This window comes from Lycorma delicatula, chromosome 1 (genome assembly GCF_047948215.1).
Source record: "Lycorma delicatula isolate Av1 chromosome 1, ASM4794821v1, whole genome shotgun sequence".
Taxonomy (NCBI): domain Eukaryota; kingdom Metazoa; phylum Arthropoda; class Insecta; order Hemiptera; family Fulgoridae; genus Lycorma; species Lycorma delicatula.
The window spans coordinates 354,263,886-354,285,067 of NC_134455.1; the positions used below are offsets into that span (position 1 = coordinate 354,263,886).

The window sequence follows — 21,182 nt, forward strand, 5'->3', positions numbered from 1 at the left end:
TTTGGCTAGGTTTTTCCAATTCTCACACAGATCTAATGTTGAGCCAACAAATATTCTCTATACGCAAAAGTTTGTATTTCACGCATTCGCAAATTACATGGTATACATCATCTAGTTGTCCACAATCTGGACAGACACCTGAATCCACCAGGCCAGATCACTGGAGTCTGTCTTGGAAGGCACCATGACCAGAAAGAAATTGCGTCACATACTTGTTAGGGTGGATCCAAGGGATGTCCTGCAAACCTACTATGTCTGGGAAGAGATCATGCATATAACACTCACCTGCTACCTCATCCCATCTGGCCTGCCATAAAGCATTACCGTGCCATCCTATCTTGCAAATTTTTTTCTGAAGTCAATTCACTTGACTTATTAGAAGCATAACGCTGCTGCTTTTCTGACACAATTAAATCTATCGGTTTCATGCTTGCAATCACTAAGATTGCCTCCTGTGAAATGGTACAGTAATCACCCGTTACCATTAATAATATAAGGCGTTGAGCTCTTAATAATATATCCTGGTAGCTTTTAAATTTTAGCCTATCTGCCCAAACAGGTGCCGCATATAGCATTATTGCCTCCAACACACGCCCTTATACAGGATACTCATATTCTTAAAATTAAGACTGCAATCAGGATTGGTCACTCATCGAATACCAAAGAAGGCATGACAAGCCTTCTCCATGATGTAATTAAGATGCTTCTTGAACTGCAATTTCTCGTCAAGAAACACCCCTAGGTACTTTTGAACTTGAACGTATTTAATATGAAGACCTGACGCCTGACTGCCAAACGGCCTTAAAGGAGGATCATCATGATCTTCTCTGGGCTGAACATCATCTTATGTTGATGACCTCACAACTCAAGTATCCTGCATGCTTGGGTGACTCGGAACTCAACCTCCCTCTGCGAGCTTTGTTTGACCAGTAGGAGCCCATCAATGGCATAAACCGCAATGAGACACCTGCCAGTCAATCTCAGCTGCAGAAGGTAATTAAACTCCACCATCCACAACAATGGACCCAACATGCTGCCCTGAGGACAACCCTTGGACAGCGTCTTGCCTACCTCATGCCCACTCATGTGGAGCAGCACATCCCAATGCCTTTCTTTCTTTCTTTTTCCTGTTTAGCCTCCGGTAACTACCGTTTAGATAATTCTTCAGAGGATGATTGAGGATGATATGTATGAGTGTAAATGAAGTGTAGTCTTGTACATTCTCAGTTCGACCATTCCTGAGATGTGTGGTTAATTGAAACCCAACCACCAAAGAACACCGGTATCCACGATCTAGTATTCAAATCCATGTAAAAATATCTGGCTTGAAAACATCCCAATGCCTGAAGAAACTTTGCATTACTCGCAGTACACTATCAGTGCATTTTCTATTTTGTAATTGATAAACAGTAGAAGGCCACCACAGGTTATTAAATGCAATGGAGATGTCCAGGAAAATTCCCAGGACATATTCCTCCTCGCTAGCTCTTACCACACGCATCACATGAAGTATGGCATCCTACCTTTTGTAGGATGAAACCCATACTGATTTTCCATCACTAAGCTTTGATCAGCCTCATTTATATGCAGGTACAGAACCTTTTCAAAGACCTTTACCAATAACTGGCAGCAATGGCAAGGGCCTATACAACGAAGTAACAATGGTATCCTTGTTGCCTCCTCTAAACAACCGCCACCTTCAGAATGTAGTGTTTAGAAATTAGAATGTTTTATTCTATTCTAGTAGAGAGCCAGCCATATTGCAAATTATAGAGTAAATGTAACTTTCATTAGTGCTTAAAAGTACATTTAATTTTCTAATATTTATTTTAGTTCTTGGCATTACAAATCATATATTACTGTGTTGGATATTTTTCTGTATGTGGGTGTGTGCAGTGCATGTTTTTGTGTATGGGGTAGTGGGGAGTTCTCCCTCTCCCTTGTTCATGTGTGTTGCTTGCTCAGTTGGGCTCATGAAGTAGACATGGCGTGTCAATCTAATACAATAGTGTCAATCAATATCATTTTATTATACAGTCCATTTAACCATTTTTATAACCAGCATCTATACAGCATTAGATTAGATGTAGTCTTAATATTTTTGTTTTTAAGTTAAGAATGAAACAATAAGTTATTATGTTTTCAAAAGCAAAGCCTAAATCCCACAACTTCTTATAGGCTCTGGCTTTTAAATGTGCCAGTGATAATTTACAATTGAACTCAATTAGTAAATTAAATTAAAAATAACATAATCGTCTGTTTCTCAGCTGTTTACAATTGAAAGGAAATTTCATTAAATTAAATTTAATGTAAGGAAAGTTCATTTTTTATTTCTATACTTATTTCCTACACTGAAAATTTATATTTTATTGTATTATTATTTATTTTTATTCTGAAATATTGTAATTTTTTAATTCTTACCTTTATTGATTCCCATGAAGTGGTCCATCTATTTCAAAATGTCTATCTTTGTGAAAGACATTCTCTGAAGAATTTTCTTCTTTCCAAATTTAAGAACCGCTTTCCAAACTTATGATGAATGAATCTATAATGTAATCAATGATCCTTAAGCTTTCTTATCACATTTTCTGATTTTTTCCGCATGATCATATTTTATTCAAGTCTTTCTTTGACAGGCAAACATTTTTCCTAGCACGAATGTTGAATATACAGAGTGATTTTTTTAGCCCTGTTACCCAGTTGTTAATGTCTGGTAATTTTTTTCTAAGAAAGGGAATTTTGTTTTGTGACACGAAGTTGGTAGCGCTACTCAACCAGTATAGGCATGGCAGTGTGAGTTGATTCTCCTTGAGCTGTGTAAACTTTTGTGCCGTTTCTGGCTGTGTTACGAACAGAATTACCATAGAACAATGAGTTTTCATTCTTGAACAATATTTTGCTACAAAATCGTACGCGAGTGTAAAAGAATCATTTCAAATTAATTTGTTGGTGTTCCTCCACCAGAAAAAATGTCAATTTCTAGGCTAGCAAACCGATTATTTCAAAAGACAGGTAGTGTTTGCGACAGAAAATGTAGTGGTCCACAAACTCGCTTGACAGATTACGTTTTAGAGAATGTGAAAACAAGACTGCTCAATTCTATATGAAAAAGTTTACGAAAACTTTCCACGCATGTCGGTTTGTCATATTTGAGTGTTCAGAAAGCTGCTAAAAAATTGATATTGTATCCGTATCGCGTACAATTAGTCAAGAGCTTCAGCCTCCAGATTTAAACAAGCGATTGCAATATTGCCGTTGGTTTAGGTCTCTCGTAAATGATAATGGAATCGAAAACACAGTGTTTTTTAGTGATGAAGCTTGGATCCATCTCGATGGTTATGTGGACAGTCAAAACTTGAATTAGGGCGGTTGAAAATCCTAATGCTTTACAAGACAAATCTTTGCATCCTGAAAAAATTGGTGTGTGGTGTGCGATATCTTGTCATCGTATAGTCGGACCCATATTCTTCGAACAAACAGTAAATGGTGAAGTATACAGGAATATTGTTCGCCAATTTGTGTCCCTCCTGGAACCTCAAGAACGGTATTGCTGGTTTCAGCAAGACAGCGCTACATGCCACACGTCTCGAGAAACCATGGATTTTCTGCAAGAGTTCTTTGATGATTGAATAATAAGCAAGGGCTTATGGCCTCCAAGGTCCCCAGACCTCACATCTCGTGAATACTTTTTGTGCGGCTATATTAAGTCCCGAGGCCTTCAAAAACAATCCTCACACTATTGATGAACTTAGTCAATATTACAGACTTAATCACGAATATTTCCAATGCAACTCTTAAAAAGGTTTCTGCAAATATGCTGAAAAGAGTCCGTGCGTGTATAACTGCAAGAGGTGGGCATTTTGAGAATATTCTTTAACAATTATGTAAGTAATAGCTTTTTATTAAATCTCTTTTGTAAGTAACAAATACATTTTTTTATTCCACCTATATTTCCCTTTCTTAAATTACATTTAAAATTGGGTAACAGGACTAAAAAATCTCTCTGTAATATTAACATTAGCAACCCAGATCTTCATAGCTACCCATACAAATTTCATGTGGTACAGGTCCTGATGGAAGTACAAGTTTCAATCTTTTCTTGAATTAAATATTGTCCTTCAAACATTGTATCTACGATACTGCTTTTTTCTTTATCATTATCCAATTTAGATAGATTAAACGATTTAATGTTTGTCAGTTAGGAATATTTTTTTCTTTCTCAACCACTATATTTCTTTCTTTGGATGGTTTAAAAAGTAGGGGATTTGAAATGATCCTTATTATTATTAGGACCGTAGGTATAACCATAATACTTGGAAGAAGATTTGATATTAACTTCTTGTTAAGCCTTTTAGAAAACATTAACATTCATCTTCATCTCGTGATAATTCTCAGTCGATCAGTTAGATTTTCAATCAGTTAAAGTGCTTGAAACATATCACAGTTACCCACTACATGTAATGTAATTAAATTTGAACCCTTTCAAAATCGATACACTTAGTCCTGTTGTGGCTTCATCTTAGGACACCCACTGCTTGGTTTGCGAGTGAAAAACTATGTGTTATCCAAAGATGTATACATTTCCCTATTCTCATTCCAACTTTTTGCTACAGATTTCTTGTACTGAATTCATGCCTGGTTTATCAAAATCAACCATATTTTTATTTATTTTCCACCAAAAACCCAACAGAAACATACAGATATTGATTGGTTTTAGGCTTGTTTCCCAGCTTTAAAAATTCTGTCATCTTCAAGCCTGCTCTTTAGTTTTTTTTACAAAAGAATGTAAAAATTCTTTAGTTTTTCTGTCATGTGAAAATGGTTAATTATGCAGCAACTGTAAATTTATTAAAATCATCTAATCCAGTGACAGGTTTTGCCTTATGGTTTTTTTTTTTAGTACTAATTTATCTCCACTGATTAATTTTTTCTTCTTCTTTTTAATATTCTGACATGTTTGAAGCTGCAGCTGTCTTTTTATTTTTTTTTTAGACTGTTGATTTCAGCTTTGTTAGTCAAACTTATTTTCCAAAATTTCACAAATTTGGCAGTACAGTATTTTTACAGTTTGTTTTGACATTTAAAAGAATAGATTAGAAAAGAAAATGGAATGAATTAATGAACCCAAAAATACCAGTTATTTAATAATTAATAATATTAAATTTCTTTACTGATTATTATTGTAAGTTATCTTATTAAGTATAAAAACATTGATAATTATACTGAAATAATGTTGTGATTCTTGGATAACTCAAACTCAAAAATTATTCACATATCAGCTGGTTAATGATTGGATTGTAAGCTGAAACTGAGGCTTAAAGTAAAGAAGGAAAAACTTTGTAGCTATCAAAATGTTACTTTTGATAATATGCTATATAGTTGAAAATTTGAGTACATCATTCAGTAATCGGCAAAGGATTTACATCAGAATTACTCATACTGGGCAGTTGTTTATCAATATTATGTATAGTGCAAATTAATCCAATTACAAATGCTATTTAATATAAAGTAACTTTATTTAGAAAGAAGATCATATCTGTAGAATTTGGGAATATCTAGTAATTAATACGGCCTCCTTTGTTCTTCATCACTTCACATACACAAGATGTCATTAGATGGCATTGATTCAACAAGTGTACTACTCATTTTTTGATTTCTTTATCATGAAACCAGACTGATGTTATTGCTTTAATGAGGTCAATTTTTGTGGTATGATTCATTTTTGAGTCGTTTTTTGACTATTACCCAAACATTTTCAATCTGGTTTAAATCTGGATAGTTGTCCGGTCATGGGAGCACTAATATTTTGTTCTTCAAAAACCTTTTCCACATTTTTGGCAGTATGGCATAATGCCAAATCTTGTTGGAATGCTTCATTGCTTGTGGAAAAGGGTAAAGGCCTTTTCCTTCTGAAATTACCCTTTCCATCTGAATCTTGATGTATCCATCAATTTTCAACAAACCATCTATTGGAAGTAATAAACAATGACCTTCAAATGTTAAATGCCCTCAAAACATTTTTTGGGGGATGTTTAACTGATGGTTGGGTATGAGCTGGTGATGTATTTTCATTTGATTCCTTCTAATGTGTGTAACCCTTTGCTCTTGAACATAAAAATATGACTTGTCAGAAAAAATAACAATTTTCCAGTTTTCTTTGGTCCAGTTAGCGTGTGCTTTGGCCCACAAGAGCTCTTTTTAGCACAGTGCTGACCGACAAATTTTCTGTACAGCTGCAAGAAGTCGGGGTCTAACTGTTGTCGCATATAAATCTGTCTGTCCCACTAGCAGCTAATTCTTGATTTAAGTCTACAGCAGATAATTTTTGGATCAATTTTACTTTTTTTCACTGACAACCGATCCTGTGTCAGAGTAGTTTTTCTTTTACAACTACATTTGCCTTTCCTTTGAGATGATAAAGAACCAGTTTCTTTAAATTGTTTTAAAACAGCATTTACTCAGATTCTGACAATTTTAAAGATATTTTAGAATCAATATTTGTTAAAAGTTATGGATATCAACTGATCATTCAAGTTTAGAAATAGTAGAGAAGGACACAGAAGATTTTATTGAGGTGTTTATTGAAAAATTATCAATTCTTGTTCGCCATTCATTCATTGCTTCTCAGTAGTCAACCTTCTTAAAAAATTAAAAAACTGTAATTGAACCCAGAATCTCTATCATATTATGTGACTTTAAAGCCCAAGGGTTTCACTGGAACAATCAACAAGCTACAATTCATCCTTTCACAATTTATTTTAAGAGCCAAGACTTTGCAGACACTTCAAATGATGATCTAGTTGCTATTAATTATTAATATTGTTATAAATGCTTAAATGTTATTTATTATTAATATTGTTATTAATTATTTAATACTAAATTAAATATAGGTATATTGATAATATATATAGGTTTATGAAAATTTAAAACATTTAGAACTTTAAAATGATTTCTTTTTTCTATCCGTACTGCTCTTAATGCCACGGTTACATTCTATTCATACGGTTCTTTATTTTGACAATAAGGATCTCTTAATCAGTTAAGAAAGCAAATATTTTGTTGATATTGCATGCTTTTAGGTTATGACATTTTTTTATGATGTAATTCAGTAGATAATGTTGAAATGTTACAACAGAACTCAAAGAATCAAAATGAATGAATCGTATTGTACCAACTTTTAAATTAAACTTGTCGCTTTGCCAGCAAGCAATAATGCATTGTTTGGCTAAATTGCCCTTTTTTGGAAAGCCAAAATATTTTATATCTATAACTTTAGTCTTTCTAGAGGAGTTTGTACAACAAAAAAACAGTAGAGGTCAATGTATTTTAATTTCAAAAGGAAGATCATAATTTAAAGAAAAACGTCAAAAATTAAGAACAGTTGACCTTAATGGCACACTTTATCACAAAATATGCCCAAACCAGTCCAAAAAATTATTCCTACTGCTTTTAAATAAATGAATACCATGATAACAGGTTTATCCTAACATCATTATAACAACAAATAGTACATTTTATTTAGAGCAGCAGTTCACCAACTTCTGCCGTGTTTGTAAGGCATCATATACAAATAGAGACTGATTTAGAACTCATCTGAATTCCTCCCACCATGACTGGATTTAAACACAGGCCTAAACAACATTCCAATACTACTATTGCTGTGCTGTAGGATAAAAAGTAAATTATGATACAGGGTGGAAATTAATGATATGGTAACACAAAAATGTGCTTGCAGTTCCTTGATAAAAATGATAATTTGGTCTGTATTATTTGCACAATGTTAACTGGATAGTTTAATTTAATATATATTTAATATTAAATGAAATATAGACCACCAAAAGACGTAAAGAGGTAATTTAAAATTACCATATTAATTTCAAGAATCTATTTTCACGGGATCCCGCATCTTCGGTTGTTATTAAATTCTGTAATTATATTATAACATATTTATTTATGATTTGTTAATTTGTTTAATTATTTTTTGAAAATTTTGATATTTATCTGGACAAAAATGCAAGTTTTGCTGTCCAGTACTGGAAAATATCAAAATTTTCAAAAAACTATTTCAACAAATTAACAAATAATAGTAAATAAATATGTTTTAATATAATTATGGAATTTAATAACAATTGAAGCTGCAGGATCTTGCAAAAATTGATTCTTGAAATTAATTTGGTAAGTTTAACTTAACTATTTATTGTGTTTTGGTGGTTTATATTTCATTTGATATTACATATTATTAGCATAGTGGTCAATATGTTAATGAATTATTTGAATTTTCAAAAAAATGAAAAAATATATTTGCATATTTTAATATTTAAAAACAATCATAATTTTCATAATCTTATTGCAAATTTTATATTATTCATATCTATTTTTTAAATAAAAATGGTAGTTAGTTTGTTTCTAGAAAATCTAGCAATAATACAATATTAATAGAGTGTATTTTATATTTTTACCAATTATTCATAAAATTTATTGAATTAGTTTTATAGCAATCTACATTTTGATGCTACTTTTCATTTAAATTGTTTATTATTATTGATCAAAATGTTGGGGTATATGAGCTAGGTTGATACACTTGCCATGAGATAATAATTATCAGCAATGTTGTTTAGATATTACTGTTAGGTTACAAGTTCAATGTATGCCATTCTGTATATAACAAGTTATGTGCCTGATGATTGTCAGCCCCACAACAGTCCATTGCACTAAATTGTTTATCTCATTAAGTTCTTCTCAGCAATCATTTTAGTTCTGGTATGTTGGAACTAGGTAGAAAGTACGTGTGCACACTATTTCACATACAAATACAAATTTTACTTTTTAGTCAATTATGTACCAATTACTACAATACAAAAATTATCCATCATACTTTGTACATTAATTAGTTGTGTGAATCTAGCAATTAGCTTCAGTATTAATGTTTTTTTCAGGTAATGAAGATTAATTTGACTTGGGAATCTACTGTAAATTTAGTTAATGAGTATTATAAAAAATCTTCTGCTTGGTGTGCTCAACTAACCTCAGGATCAATTATTGAAGATGAATGTCTCACGACATTAGAAAAACTTGCTGTTTCTTTGTGGATAGATGATGATGTAATTCTAGTGGTGAGTTGAAAGAAGAAACTCTAAATTATACTTTTGAGTTTTAATAGTTAGATTAAATGACATTGACCACAGCTATATTCCGTGTGGAATGAAATTGATGGTATTGCTTTCTATAGTGTACTCTTATGAATTAAAAAAAATATATGTACTTTGGATATATAAAGGCTTATTAATTTTCTATGCGGAAAACTGGAATGACTGACGATTAACCCGAAAAAAGAGTAGCGGAATTTTCAGAAAGTTTTTAATGAAAAATCTGATAAGTTATTTTATTAAATAATTTTTTAGTATAAAATGCTATTATAAAATATTTATGTGGGTATAAAAAGGAATTTTAGTGAATAATTTAATATGACTGAAGTAATTTTTTGATGATGTCTCAAGAGAAATAAAAATTGAAGTCATTGTAGGAAAAGATTCATGGTTTTATCAATAACTTCTAAAGGTAATAGCACCAGACTGTTTTTCTCATTTAACTTTTTAAAAAAAATAAAAAAACTGTAGCACATTTACAAGCATTCTATTTGTTGTCTAAAAGTGGATGAAGAAAAAAAAATTAAGAATAATAAATTACTGGTGTAAAATGAAAATAAAAAAAAAGAAATTTATAAACTGGTAATTAATGAAAATAAATAACTTTCCATTTGTAGGGTTACTACAAGGGCTGTTTTTTTTTTAACCTCTGATCGTGCATCTAACTAAACAAGAGTTAGGTAGTTGCCAGGTCTGCGTGTTGTGTGATTGTACCATCCCCCCACCACAACCTCTTCCATAGCTGGCTTCATTGTATCAGTCTGAGCCAAGCTACAGACAATTGAACATGGCTGCTATGGTCGATGCTCCTGCCAACTGTGAGTTGCGAAGTGTGATACGTTTTCTGCAAGCAGAAGGATGTAGCACTGCTGAAATCCATCACAGAATGAGCCTAGTGTATGGTAAAAACTTTATGAGTGGTGGTAGTGTATGGGAATGGTGTAAGAAATTTAAAGAAGGTGAACAGATGTCCATGACGAAGGTGGGCAAGGACGTAAGTCTACCAGTATGTATGCCTGGTTGAGTGTGTTGATTTTGTCCACAACAAATGGAGATTTACAATAAGTGAACTTTTTGCAGAATTCCCAGGAATTTCAAGGTCTCTGTACACAATTTTGACTAAAGACCTAGGATACCGAAAACTGTGTGCATGTTAGATCCCAAAAATGTTGAGTGATGATCACAAAATGCAGAAAATGGCATCAGCCTTAATGTTTCCCACGCATTACGATAATAAGGAAGAAGAGTTTTTAAAGTTTATTATCACTGGCGATGAGACATGGAGCCAGTATGATAATCCAGAAACCAAAAAGCAATCTAAGCAGTGGATCCGCACTTCTCCAAACAAACCGAAGAAGTTCAAACAGATATGAGCAACAGGAAAACAATGGCAACAGTTTACTGGGACCGTAGAGGTGCCTTGTTGGTGGGCAGATAAGGTGCCTTGTTAATGGACAATTGGAACAGAAGACAACAATAACAAAGGAAGTTTATTGTGAATCTTTTTTTGCCTCTGCAGAGCAATCCAGAACAAATGAAGAGGCATGCTCTTGTTCGGCATGGTTTTGATCCATGACAATGCACAATCACCCTGTGCCAACATGATACTAGACCTTCTCAAACAATTTAAGTGGGAACTTTTCAACTATCCACCATATAGTCCACCTAGCAACTAGCGATTTTCACCTCTTTCGAGAATTGAAGGCATGGTTGGGTGGACAGAACTTTGCCACCAACGAAGAACTTCAGGAGGTTGTCAAGAAGTAATTTACCTCACTGGTGTCAAACTTCTTTGAAGAGGGCATCAGAAAGCTGGTGTCACAATACAACAATTATTTTGACAATTATGTAAAAAAATAAGTTGATACTACTTAACTTTTAGTAATAATATTATTTTGTTATGTCAGGGTGTCTTTTCTTTATAGCCCATCAGAGATTAAAAAAAAAAAAAAATAACCCTCATATTAATGCAATCAATAGATCATGATAACATAGAGAACGACATGTTAAAAATATCCTATCCATGTCTGAAATTAGTAGGAAAAATATTGATATTGATGTCCTGGGGAATTAGTTTATTTCACTCTGATTATATACATTTGTCTATTGTACAAGAACATCTGCTTAACTTCTCCTCGAGAACACCTTGAATCCACCTAAGTCTCTTCATCTTGTGTAATTTACTAGTTAAGTATTATGTCTATTCATTCAGCAGAAACACATCAAGTAACTGACATGTTTCTTTTTCTGTGCTTATTTTTAAAAAAATGTTATCGAAGAAACAACTTTTTTTAAAGTGGTAGGGCTGGTTAAACACAGTCCTACGTAATTTATTTCTATGGTTCCTTTTTATTCTTATGTGTGTGCACTGAACCTCCTATTTAAAGGTGTCGATCCAGAAATCACCCAGGCATAGCAGTATGTTTTTTAACATTCATATTATTTTTGTTACTTTACATAAATAAATGTCTACCAGGAACTCCATGATTTTCAGAATTTTTAGAATGTTATGAGAATATTCTATTTGGGAGAATTTAGTATATCAGGTGAACATCTCACTTATCTCAGGATATCCTTCGAAGTCCTACATATTCAAGGTATGTGACACATATATGGACCAAATTTTTGATGCCCAGGATGATGTACACAGTATAGGTTTGTTGTAAATAATCAGATCCATACAGCAAGACACTCTATAATCAGATTATACAGACACTCTGTTTTATAACAATTAACAGTGTTAATATAAAAAATGAAAAAAACATGACCTCTTATTGTAAATTCTAATCTATTTTCAGTTATTCAAGAATGTTCAAATCTGTTACATTACTGTACTTTTTAAAATGTTCTATTTAATACCTATTGATTTTTACAAATGATCAGTTTATTGTTGCAGATGATTCAGAAAGGTTTAAAATGGAAAGAAGTTGAGAAAACTGTGATTTCAAGTTTAGAAAAAGCTAAAGATTGGTGTAAAATATATGACGATATAAACGGAAATTATTGCCTTACCTTAATACAGAAGTTATTCACTGTGGATTTAATAAATCATATAACTTTAGAAAAAGTAATTAAGATTTATTTAAATAAATATTACCCAATTCATAGTTATTATGATATATAATGTTATTATTTTGTCACTTTTTTGAGCCCAAGTTAATATTGCAGATATATGAGGACTGGTTAGAAAGTATCCGGCTTTATTTTTTATAGTGATAACCAGTTGCAGCTTGGAAGGAGACCATTGTGGAGTGTGAACTTAACTTGTATTGATTGTATATGATTCAGTGCTTTGCTACCATTGCTGGATCCAACTGTTGCTAAGCAGTTGCGAAAGTAAAATGTGCAATTAGTGTTTGTCACGTTTTCGTCAGAATGAGAAGAGAAATTTTTCCAGGAACTTGGTGACATGCAAATAAGGACTATAAGGAAGATTTAAACAGGTTTTGATGATCAAGCTATGAGTGTTACATAAATTAAAAAGTGGTACTGCCGTTTTCAAGATGGCTGAACATCTGTTGAAAGTGATGAATGCTGTGGAAGACCTCCCACCAGCAAAAATCCTGAAATAACTAAACAAGTTAACAGATACTGATGAATAATTGTCAAATAACAGTTAGAAAGTTTGAAGATAAAGTAAGAATTTCATTTGGTTCTGTGCAACTGTTCAATCGGAGTTTTAATGGAAGATTTCAGAATGTAGTATGTAGAAGCAAAAGCTATTCCAAAACTTTTCTCATGAACTAAAGGAAAACCAGGTGCTGTTTGCATAGACATGCTGGATTTTATAAAAAAAAAAAAAATAATCAAAGATGAAACATGGGTCTGTGGCAATGACCCTCAGACAAAGACAAGCCATCCAATTGGAAAACTCCAAGTTCTTCATGGCAAAAGAAAGCCAGGCAATCATGAAGCAGTGTAAGGTTATGGTGACAATCATTTCTGATTATCGAGTCATGGTTCATCATGAGTATCCTTCTCAAGGACATTGTCATTATATAACTGTTGTTCATTGGCTAAGAACTGTTCAACACAAGAGACCACAGCTTTGGAAAAATGGTGATTGAAAAAATCTATCACAATGTTCCTGCTTCCCATGCATCATCACTAACCTTATCCAGAGATTCTCGTTAAAACACAGATTAAAATAATTTCAGATGGCTCTTTACTCACCAGACATGGCTCCCTGCAATTTTTTACTCTTTCCCAAACTTAAGATTCTGTTTAAAGGAAAGAGATTTGAAAACAGAGAAAAGATAAAAAAAGATGCAAGATGATTTATGATGTTCACTAAAAATGACTTTGAAAACTGCTTCCAACAGCAAAAATATAGCTGGAATAAGTGTGTTAACGAAAAAGGGGCTTACTTTGAAAATGACTAATCATTGAAATAAACAAGTTAAGGATTTTTTTTATTTTTTTTTTTTATAAGTCAAGATCTGATACTTTTTGATCTCACCTGATAATGTGAATTTTTTTGTCAAATGTCAAAATTCTTACCTATGTTTTATATATAAAAACCAGTAAAATTTAGAAGAATAAAGGAAAGGAATTCATTTAATATGTTGTAAGATAAATGAGTGTAACATATGTTGTATCATATCAATTCTGTTGTTTTTGTTACTGCCTTAATTTTAATAATAATAAAGATTATTAGATTATAGATTAAATAAGAAAGATATGTGTGCGCACGCGTGTGTATATATATATATATATATATATAGATTATGTTTACAATAATTTTAAAAAACCTTTTTATAATAATAACTATCCACCATTTAAAGAATAGTATAATTGCAAACCTGGCTGGAAAATTTACCTTCCAACTATCATTTTCAACTTTTTACCAAATCTTTATAAGTGATCTTTAAGAAGGTGCAATTATTTTCATCAGATATGCTGATCAAAGACCTCCTTTTTTTCTTATTCCCATACTTTTTTAAAAATTATTTCCACCAATCAATGAGAGTAGAGAAAATAAGGTGTGTGTTTATGCTATTTTAGAAGGTAATATTCATGTGTTATAAGGTATGTATGATGATGTTTTTAAATAATGGCAAACACTATTACATGTTATTTTTTATGTAACAAAAAATGTTTGTGATGCAAACTGTAATGAAAACTGTAATCTGTAACAAAATCTTTCTTCCAAAAAAATAGCAAACTTAAAAATCTATTATTAATGTAATTTATGTTTAAATATAATCAAGTAGTATTCTATAACATTTATGTTTGCATAAGAGGCCAGTTTTTCAAAAGCAGTAATTCTATGATTTCGAAATAATGGTAATTCTGTATGGAGAGTATAACATTCATGATTTTTTTTAAAAAAATACAGTTATCTGTCATAAGAAAATATATGAAAAATTATCAGTAAGTTTAAACATTTTAAAATTGTCTGCACAAATGTTATGACTGGTCAGTTAAATAAATAATTTTTATGTTGATTTTTTGTATGCTTTACACCTACATCTTCCTGTAGATGTGTCCTAAAACATTATTCCATAATGTAATGAGTAATATACATAACCAAAATACACTACCAATGAAATTTGTTTTTTTAAGAATTATGATAAAGGCAGAAATACTCTTCTAACTTCAGAAAATATTATCAAACATGTTCAGTGTAGTTATGACATAAATTAAATTTTTTTTTTGAGTTATGATATGGCAGTCATAAGTTAAAACATAGATTAAATCCATTGTGGTATATTACCTATGAAACCCGTGTGGTCCATCACTCATTTGTGCATTGTTCTAAAAAAAGTTTTTTTTTTGTCTTCAGTCATTTGACTGGTTTGATGCAGCTCTCCAAGATTCCCTATCTAGTGCTAGTCATTTCATTTCGGTATACTCCCTACATCCTACATCCCTAACAATTTGTTTTACATATTCCAAACGTTGCCTGCCTACACAATTTTTTCCTTCTACCAGTCCCTCCAATATTAAAGCGACTATCCCAGGATACCTTAATATGTCGCCTATAAGTCCGTCTCTTCTTTTAGCTATATTTTTCCAAATACTTCTTTCTTCATTTATTTGCCGCAACACCTCTTCATTTGTCACTTTATCCACCCATCTGATTTTTAACATTCTCCTATAGCACCATATTTCAAATGCTTCTAATCTTTTCTTCTCAGGTACTCCGATCATCCAAGTTTCACATCCATATAAAGCTACAATCCAAACATATACTTTCAAAAATCGTTTCCTGACATTTAAATTAATTTTTGATGTAAACAAATTATATCTCTGACTGAAGGCTTGTTTCACCTGTGCTATTCGGCATTTTATATCGCTCCTGCATCATCCAACTTTAGTAATTCTACTTCCCAAATAACAAAATTCTTCTACCTCCATAATCTTTTCTCCTCCTATTTTTACATTCAGTGGTCCTTCTTTGTTATTTCTACTACATTTCATTACTTTCATTTTGTTCTTGTTTATTTTCATGCGGTAGTTCTTGCGTAGGACTTCATCCATGCCATTCATTGTTTCTTCTAAATCCTTTTTACTCTCTGCTAGAATTACTATATCATCAGAAAATCGTAGCATCTTTAACTTTTCACCTTGTACTGTTACTCCAAATCTAAATTGTTCTTTAACATGATTAACTGCTAGTTCCATGTAAAGATAAAAAAGGAACGGGGAAGGGTACATCCTTGTCGAACTCCCTTTCTTATTACGGCTTCTTTCTTACGTTCAATTATTACTGTTGCTGTTTGGTTCCTGTAAATGTTAGCACTTGTTCTTCTATCTCTGTATTTGAACCCTAATTTTTTAAAATGCTGAACATTTTATTCCAGTCTATGTTGTCGAATGTCTTTTCTAGGTCTATAAATGTCAAGTATGTTGGTTTGTTTTTCTTTAATCTTCCTTCTAATATTAATCTGAGGCCTAAAATTGCTTCCCTTGTCCCTATACTTTTCCTGAAACCAAATTGGTCTCCTCCTAACACTTCTTCCACTCTCCTTTCAATTCTTCTGTATAGAATTGTAGTTAAGATTTTTGATGCATGACTAGTTAAACTAATTGTTCTGCATTCTTCACATTTATCTGCTCCTGCTTTCTTTGGTATCATGACTATAACACTTTTTTTTTTAAGTCTGACGGAACTCCCCTTTTTCATAAATATTACACACCAGTTTGTATAATCTATCAATCGCTTCCTCACCTGCACTGCGCAGTAATTCTACAGGTAATCCATCTATTCCAGGAGCCTTTCTGCCATTCAAATCTTTTAATGCTCTCTTAAATTCAGATCTAAGTATTGTTTCTCCCATTTCATCCTCTGCAAGTTCCTCTTTTTTGTCTATAACACCATTTTCTAATTCATTTCCTCCGTATAACTCTTCTATATATTCCACCTACCTATGAACCTTTACATTTGTATTATAAATCTATGTGCCATCTTTAACACCTTATTAGATTTTAATTTATGTACTCCAAAATTTTCCTTAACTTTCCTGTATGCTCCGTCTATTTTACCAATGTTCATTTCTCTTTCCATTTCTGAACACTTTTCTTTAATCCAATTCTTTCACTAGTTTGCACTTCCTGTTTATAATATTTCTTAATTGTCGATAGTTCCTTCTTTCTTCATCACTAGCATTCTTATATTTTCTACATTCATCCATCAGCTACAATACATCGTCTGAAACCCAAGGTTTTCTACCAGTTCTCTTTGTTCCACCTAAGTTCGATTCTGCTGATTTAAGAATTTCCTTTTTAACATTCTCCCATTCTTCTTCTACATTTTCTACCTTATGTTTTTTACTCAGACCTCTTGCGATGTCCTCCTCAAAAATCTGCTTTACCTCCTCTTCCTCAAGCTTATCTAAATTCCACCGATTCATCTGACACCTTTTCTTCTGGTTTATAAAACCCAATCTACATTTCATTATCACTAAATTATGGTCGCTATCAATGTCTGCTCCAGGGTAAGTTTTCCAGTCAACGAGTTGATTTCTAAATCTTTGCTTAACCATGATGATATAATCTATCTGATACCTTGCAGTATCGCCTGGCTTTTTCCAAGTGTATATTCTTCTATTATGATTTTTAAACTGGGTGTTGGCAATTACTTAATTATACTTCGTGCAAAACTCTATAAGTCGGTCCTCTCTTTCATTCCTTTTGCCCAGCTTTATGTTTTATTCACCCACTATATTTTCTTCCTTGCCTTTTCCAATGCTTGCATTCCAATCTCCAACTATTATTAAATTTTCATCTCCCTTTATGTGTTTAATTGCTTCATCAATTTCTTCGTATACACACTCTACCTCATCATCATCATGAGCGCTTGTAGGCACATAGATGTTAACAATCGTTGTTGGTTTAGGTTTTGATTTTATCCTTATTACAATGATTCTATTGCTATGCATTTTGAAATACTCTACTCTCTTACCTATCTTCTTGTTCAATACGAAACCTACTCCTGCCTGCCCATTATTTGAAGCCTGAGTTAATTCTAAAATCACCTGACCAAAAGTCGTTTTCCTCTTCCTACCAAACCTCACTAATTCCTACTACATCTACATTTATCCTATCCATTTCCCTCTTTAAATTTTCTAACCTACCAACCTTTTTTAAACTTCTAACATTCCACGCTCCGACTCGTAGAATGCTATTTTTTAATTTTCTCGTGACCCCTTCCTTAGTAGTCTCCACCCGGAGATCTGAACAGGGGACTAGTTTATCTCTGGAATATTTTACCAAGGAAGGCGCCTCCATCATTGCTGTATGAAAATGTAGAGCTACATTTTCTTGGAAAAAAGTAGTTGTAGTTTTCCATTGCTTTCAGCTGCGCAGTACTCAGAGGACTGAGTGATGTTGATATGGCCGTTTAAGTCATCCTGGTCTCATGATTCATAGAGGGAGTCTAAAAAATTAAATAGTTTTAATATGTGAAGTTTCCTTCTTTCATATGTTACCAATAAGACTAAACCAATATCTAATTTTATCTTAGTGAAGATGATTGGGTGTTGATCTTCAAGATATGCCATTCATTAAGTAAGTTTCTGTGATCGTATTTTATTTTAATATTCAGATTGTGTTTCATTTTTAATCATAGTAAAATGTAGTTATTATTCTGACATCTTTATTGTGAAGAGAAGTTCACCAGAAGTTGGTGAAAACATTCACCAACTGCCCAATGAATGCGAGTAAAAATAAAATGATTATAATGCATTATTTAAAAAGCACTTTTTTCAATTTGTGTCAACAGAGTAAAAATAATTTTTCATTTATTTCAGAAATAGGAGTTTTTATAAATAATTTTTGTTTATTTATTTTTTGTTTATTAGATGATGAAACAATTGAAAAAACTCAGCGATGTTGCAAACAAAATTAACAGTGTGAAAATAGAAGTAACTAAATTTTGTGGTTTGTTGAACAGACTAGGTGATTTTAATTGTGAATCTCCTATTCTAAAGCTGGTAGTAACTGATCAAATAGAAATATCCTCATTTGAAATGGTAAGTTATTGAAGTATGTGACTGCATTATGTTGTGTAGATAGTTCACTCAGTCAATAGTAGTTTTGCCCCTAGTTAGGTCTTCATGTATGTGGGCACGATTGTTTGGTGCCCATAAATATGAATCCTGCTGATTGATATTTTGTAAGTAAAAACTGTTAACTTATGTGCTTATAAGTGCTTTTAAGAATATGCAATCTTTGTTGAAATAATAGTGATTTTTTTCTTAAAAAATAACGTCATCCACCTCTATCAAACCAGACTACAGAACTGTTTTCATGTAGCTCAGTTCTATATTTTGGCCTACAAGAAAGAGCCTGATTACGCTTGTTACAATTTTTAATAAATATCCAAACTAATTAAAAGATCTTTAGAGCATTGAATTTAAAATAATTTAAACACTTTCCTTTTACAAAAAAAAAAATGTTACTCTTTCAATGAGTTTTTTAAGTAACACTATTTTTAAAAAAGTACTCTGAATTTTCTGCATTTCAAATTTTCTGCATATGAAAATATATATAAATATATATTTTCATATAATTATATATATGAGCTCTAATAATTTTCATTAATGCTTTCTGAATTGGGGTTTAGTTTTGTAGTTATTTTATATATTTAGTATCTATACATATGAAATTTATTTTAACATATTGACAACATATATTGTGCTGGTCCCTGGGGTCTTGCACCAATACTTTTGTAGTGCTGGATGTTTCATCCTAAGTTCTTTTGTTCTAGTTTCTTAAAGAATGGGGAATCAAGGGCAATATGCTTCCTTTTATTAGGGATTTCTTAAATAGCCAATCTTTCTGTGTTTGTATTGGAAATTCTTCATCGGGTAGTGTCACCTTGGAGAATGAAGTTCTTTTGTGATTTAGCATGTGTATTTCCAGGCTATAGATTTAGTACATATACTTAATGTAGTTTTTAGGTTTAATTATTATCTTGAAAGCATAAAACAGGCATAGAGCCCTTGTACTTTGTACTGCACAGTATTTGGTTTATGACTAAATAAAGTGGTACATACCCTGGGAACCTGTACAGCTTTGTTCAACTTTGTTAATATAACAAATTAGAGCTGGTAATTTGAAGAAGACAAGCATGATCTTATACTTAGTCATACCATATATTCATAAATAACAATTTTACAAAATTACCCTTGTATCAATATTGGTATGCTCATGTTATTTATGTCAAAATAAAAATATTTTATCTTTATCATCAGTATAAATAAATTATTAATACAATTACATAATACAAATAATTATTACATGTTCTTTTTGCAAATCATTAAAATTACAATGTCGGTGACTATTTACATGTGTGTCAATGACTGCTGTTATTGGACCACTTGATAAATTATGAAAAATTACAAAATTGATCTTTAAGATTATTTTCAGTTCTACAAAACATACATAAAAATTTATTCGAATATTATTTGTACTCTAATTATTCACAGCGATCCTTAGAGTGTCAATGACTGTACTGTCAACCCTATTTTGCATAAAAATGCAAATCTGTAATTATAATGACAGTAACTATAAGTAATATATTTAGAAAATTTGGTAATTAATTGTAATTTAATATGAAATACTTATCTAGTGTTTTAGAACGTTTTTCCATGTAATATTGCATTGTACAAGGGTTGTTCAGAAAGTAAAAACTTTTCTTGTATAACAAATTTATTATATTTATTTTAACTTTAATATATGCTTCACAATCTACATTTTTTAAACTATTTTTCCTCATAATTGCCTTCATAGTTCAAGAATCGGTCAAATCATGGCTCTAGTTTTTGTATGCCGTCGTCAAAGAAGTTTGTTGCCAGATCATTAATTATTAAACCTCTCATGAACAACTGCTTTGACATCATTGTCACTTTCCTGTTCACAGACACTGTGAACGTACAGAAAATTGATCACTTAAGTTCGTTAAATGTGAAATGCTGGTTCTCTTTTACATGTCTGTCAATCTCCTCTTTCAGCTGTTGACTAATTAGAGTGTTCATCTTTTCATCTTCAGCATTGCTTGTCATGAACAGATGTTCTCTCTCTAAATAAACAACACTATTTCCTTACATTTTCTTCATTCATTACATTACCACATACAATAGTAGTAGTCTGATACTACAGTACAATAGTAGTCTGATACAGTAGTAGTAGTCACATACTACTACTCATAATGAATCGTAGGACTATGATCATAATGAATTTCCATAGGACTTGTGCATTTAAAAAACATATGATCAATTGTACTTCATAGTTGGCAGGATTTTCAATTCTTTTATTCATTATAAACATATGCAAATCACTCCCTGTCACAGTACAGCTACAAACTTTTGTACATCACTAGCAGAACAACTGAAATCAGCTGGTCTTAACCCATTGTGAGTGAATCTGCACGCATGGATGCGCAAACAGTTCTTACGTAGGTTGTTCTTGTGAACAACCTTTGTATATTATCAAATGTTCATGCGTTTTTATTATAAATTATTAATATGAACTTTAAGCAAAATTGTTTCTATTTACAAAATTGGCTTTTTTAAGTGCTTCATGTTTTGG

General features: G+C 31.9%; 1 protein-coding gene across 1 annotated transcript in view; it reads left to right on the forward strand.

Moving 5' to 3' along the window:
- The window catches only part of LOC142334470 (uncharacterized), a 712,180-nt gene that overhangs the window by 224,243 nt on the left and 466,755 nt on the right, over positions 1–21,182 (forward strand). The window contains exons 37-39 of the mRNA XM_075382526.1: positions 8,937–9,113; positions 12,043–12,213; positions 18,452–18,622. Coding sequence (XP_075238641.1) covers positions 8,937–9,113; positions 12,043–12,213; positions 18,452–18,622 — 519 coding nt within the window. The remainder of the gene's footprint in view (positions 1–8,936; positions 9,114–12,042; positions 12,214–18,451; positions 18,623–21,182) is intronic.